Source organism: Ammodytes marinus (genome assembly GCF_949987685.1).
Source record: "Ammodytes marinus genome assembly, chromosome: 9".
In the NCBI taxonomy this organism is placed as follows: domain Eukaryota; kingdom Metazoa; phylum Chordata; class Actinopteri; order Uranoscopiformes; family Ammodytidae; genus Ammodytes; species Ammodytes marinus.
Genome location: NC_137213.1, coordinates 30,568,496 through 30,571,249, shown reverse-complemented (window position 1 = coordinate 30,571,249; position 2,754 = coordinate 30,568,496). Strand labels below are relative to the sequence as shown.

At 41.4% G+C, this 2,754-nt stretch overlaps 1 protein-coding gene across 1 annotated transcript in view; it reads right to left on the bottom strand.

Annotated features, from left to right (window-relative positions):
* Positions 1–1,716: 1,716 nt before the first annotated feature.
* Positions 1,717–2,754, bottom strand: part of marchf11 (membrane-associated ring finger (C3HC4) 11) — a gene marked incomplete at both ends in the record, with an annotated part of 10,953 nt that continues 9,915 nt past the window's right edge. The window contains 2 exons of the mRNA XM_080034156.1: positions 1,717–2,078; positions 2,686–2,754. The exon at positions 2,686–2,754 is cut by the window's right edge and continues 124 nt beyond it. Of these exons, the coding sequence (XP_079890282.1) occupies positions 1,717–2,078; positions 2,686–2,754 (431 nt within the window). The remainder of the gene's footprint in view (positions 2,079–2,685) is intronic.

Genomic DNA, 2,754 nt, shown 5'->3' with positions numbered 1-2,754 from the left:
CAGATTTCTCAGAATTCCGTATTTCTGAGTTTAACGTCAGAAATAACAAAATGCCCTCTTCCATGTGTGGCCCTCATTTTTTTTTCTTGAATTTTCATCGTTACATTACTTAATGGAAATGCTCTTTATGACAATATCTTTTGGGGAGAAATGTTGTCAGTGGTTTATAGAATAAAACCAACATTTTACTCAAACATTTGCCTATAAAGAGAAACATGAGAGACACTGAATATTTGGAGTATTTGGCGCAGTTTTGCATTGAATTCCATTCATTTTCTGTCGGGTTAGGGTTGGGCTAGGGTTGCTATCTCCCACATGGAAAGTCTGACGCTCATGAAACTTATCCCACTTATTAACATCGGCCATGCAAATATACCCACGAAAGGATATGATTCTCGGTTGAAGAGAAATACATTTTGAGAGGTGCTTTTCAAAAAAATAATTTCTCTTCATCCGAGAATCAAATCCTTTGGTGGGGATATTTGCGTGACTGATGTTAATAAGTGGAGTAATTTCATGAGCGTCAGACTTTCGTTGTGGGAGATAGCAACCCTAGCCCAACCCTAATCCTAGAGAAAATGACAGCCCAAGACTGGCTTGATTTGAAGAGCACCCCCTCTCAAAATCGATTTCTCTTCATCCGAGAATCAAATCCTTTGGAGGGTATATTTGCATGCCTGATGTTCATAAGTGGAGTAATTTCATGAGCGTCAGACTTTCGTTGTGGGAGATAGCAACCCTAGCCCAACCCTAGTCCCCTCCTACATCTACGCCTATGTGTGTGTGTGTCGTTGTGTGCAACTCATAACTCAATATCTTTATCACATCATTTTTTATTTCAATCCAACATCCCTCTCAACCAATTTTTTACTGGGGAAGATCTGGTCTTCTAAAAGTACTCAACATATGATAAATGGACTCCACTTCTACAGCGCTGTTCCCTGGTTTTTCACAGACCCAAAGCGCTTTACATTGTTTTGTACACATTCCCCCAATCACACACACATTCATACACCGATAGCAGCAGCAGCTACCACGCAGGGTGCAAGCTAACTATCAGGAGACATTTAGGGTTCAGTGTCTCTTTGCCCAGGGACACTTGGACATGTGGCGGGGAGACGGGGGATCGAACCACCGACCCTGTAACCCAGTGGACGATCGCCCTACACACTTCACCACAGCCATATATCAGGTTTGTCCCAAGGAAACAAAGTGATAAAGATACAAAGATCGTTAAGCATTTTTTTCTTAGAAATATCCAATTTGAAATTTAAAGCTTAGAGCCGCCAGTCGGAGAAGCTTGGATTGTTATCACCAAGTGTAAACCATCAGATGTGTTGATTTTGAAATTTAAAAAAGAACTTCCTCAAAAAAAGAAAAAGAAAAAGAAAAATTGGTAAAAAAATACATGAATAAAAAATGTAGGCTTCATCATGAAAACAAGATCAAAAGTCATTCATTACATTACATGTCATATAGCAGACGCTTTTATCCAAATCAATGAACAACTAGAGCACACATTCATACACCAATAGCAGGGTGCAAGCTAAATCGGGAGCAATTTTAGGGTTCAGTGTCTCTTTGCCCAGGGACACTTGGACATTTGGCGGGGAGACGTGGGATCGAACCTCCGACCCTGCTCGTTGCGGGTCAACCACCCTACCCACTGAGCTACAGTCCCCCATTCATAGTTCCTTTGCCAAAAAAAAAACAGTTTCACACCGATGTTACACGAACGACCACCTCTCCTGAGCCACTACTGTCGGGACTGAGGCTGCTTCTTTGTTGTGGCAGCAGCATGTTTGGGCAGAAGGGGGTGAAACACAGACAGGTCCATGGCTGTGTATGGCTGTCAATTTGGGTGGTGGGGGGATAGTGGTGGTGGTTGTTTGAGGGGATGTTTGACCCAAAAGTGACCAGAGGGAGCCACAGAGTCCTGGGGCTTAACGAGGACTGTCCTGTGCCCGTCTCCTCCATGTCTTTGGCCTTGTTGTAGCTCTGAACGTCCCAGTGGAGGTTCACGGCTCGCCACCGCATGAAGACGCTGTACACTGCTGCCCCCTCGTGGACTATAAGGCCTGGTACAAGGGTGAAAAATGGACACATTAAGGCGAGACATGGCAGGTATAATGTGTGTTTTGTTTTTTTCAACCATAGAATTTCTCAGTCCATTGCTATGATGCCTTCCAAGTATTACAGGCATTTAGTGCAATTGACATTTTTAGAAAATGGCGGTCTAAAAATATATTAAAAAAATTCAAGCACTGGTTAAATTCTGGGATTTTTTTTGTCCATTTTGCTTCTATAACATGTCTTCTTTCATACTCTCTCTCTCTCTCCCTCTCTTCCATAACATGTCTTCTTTCATACCAGTATAAATCAAAAGGTCCAACATGTACATTCAGGTGTTTATTTGACTAAACCTTGTCTGTTTGCGTCAGTATATTTCTCCTATACAACCATCTTTAACGGACATTATCTCTAAAAAAAGTAAGACAAAACCAAATGGTATGGAAAACTAAAGAAATTGAAAATGTGCATTCTCTGTGTTTCTAAAAAATAAATAATAATAATGTTGTATTAATGTACAGCATCAAAAGCTTAAAAATGCCCAAAAAATAATCGTAAAAAGAACATTTAAAAAAATTAAATAATTTTCTAACGTGTAATTTTTGCGGGGCTCACCTACGCAGACGAGGTCCATGAAGCCGTACATGGCGTAGCAGATCTGGAAGAGGACGTCGCGGCGCTGCC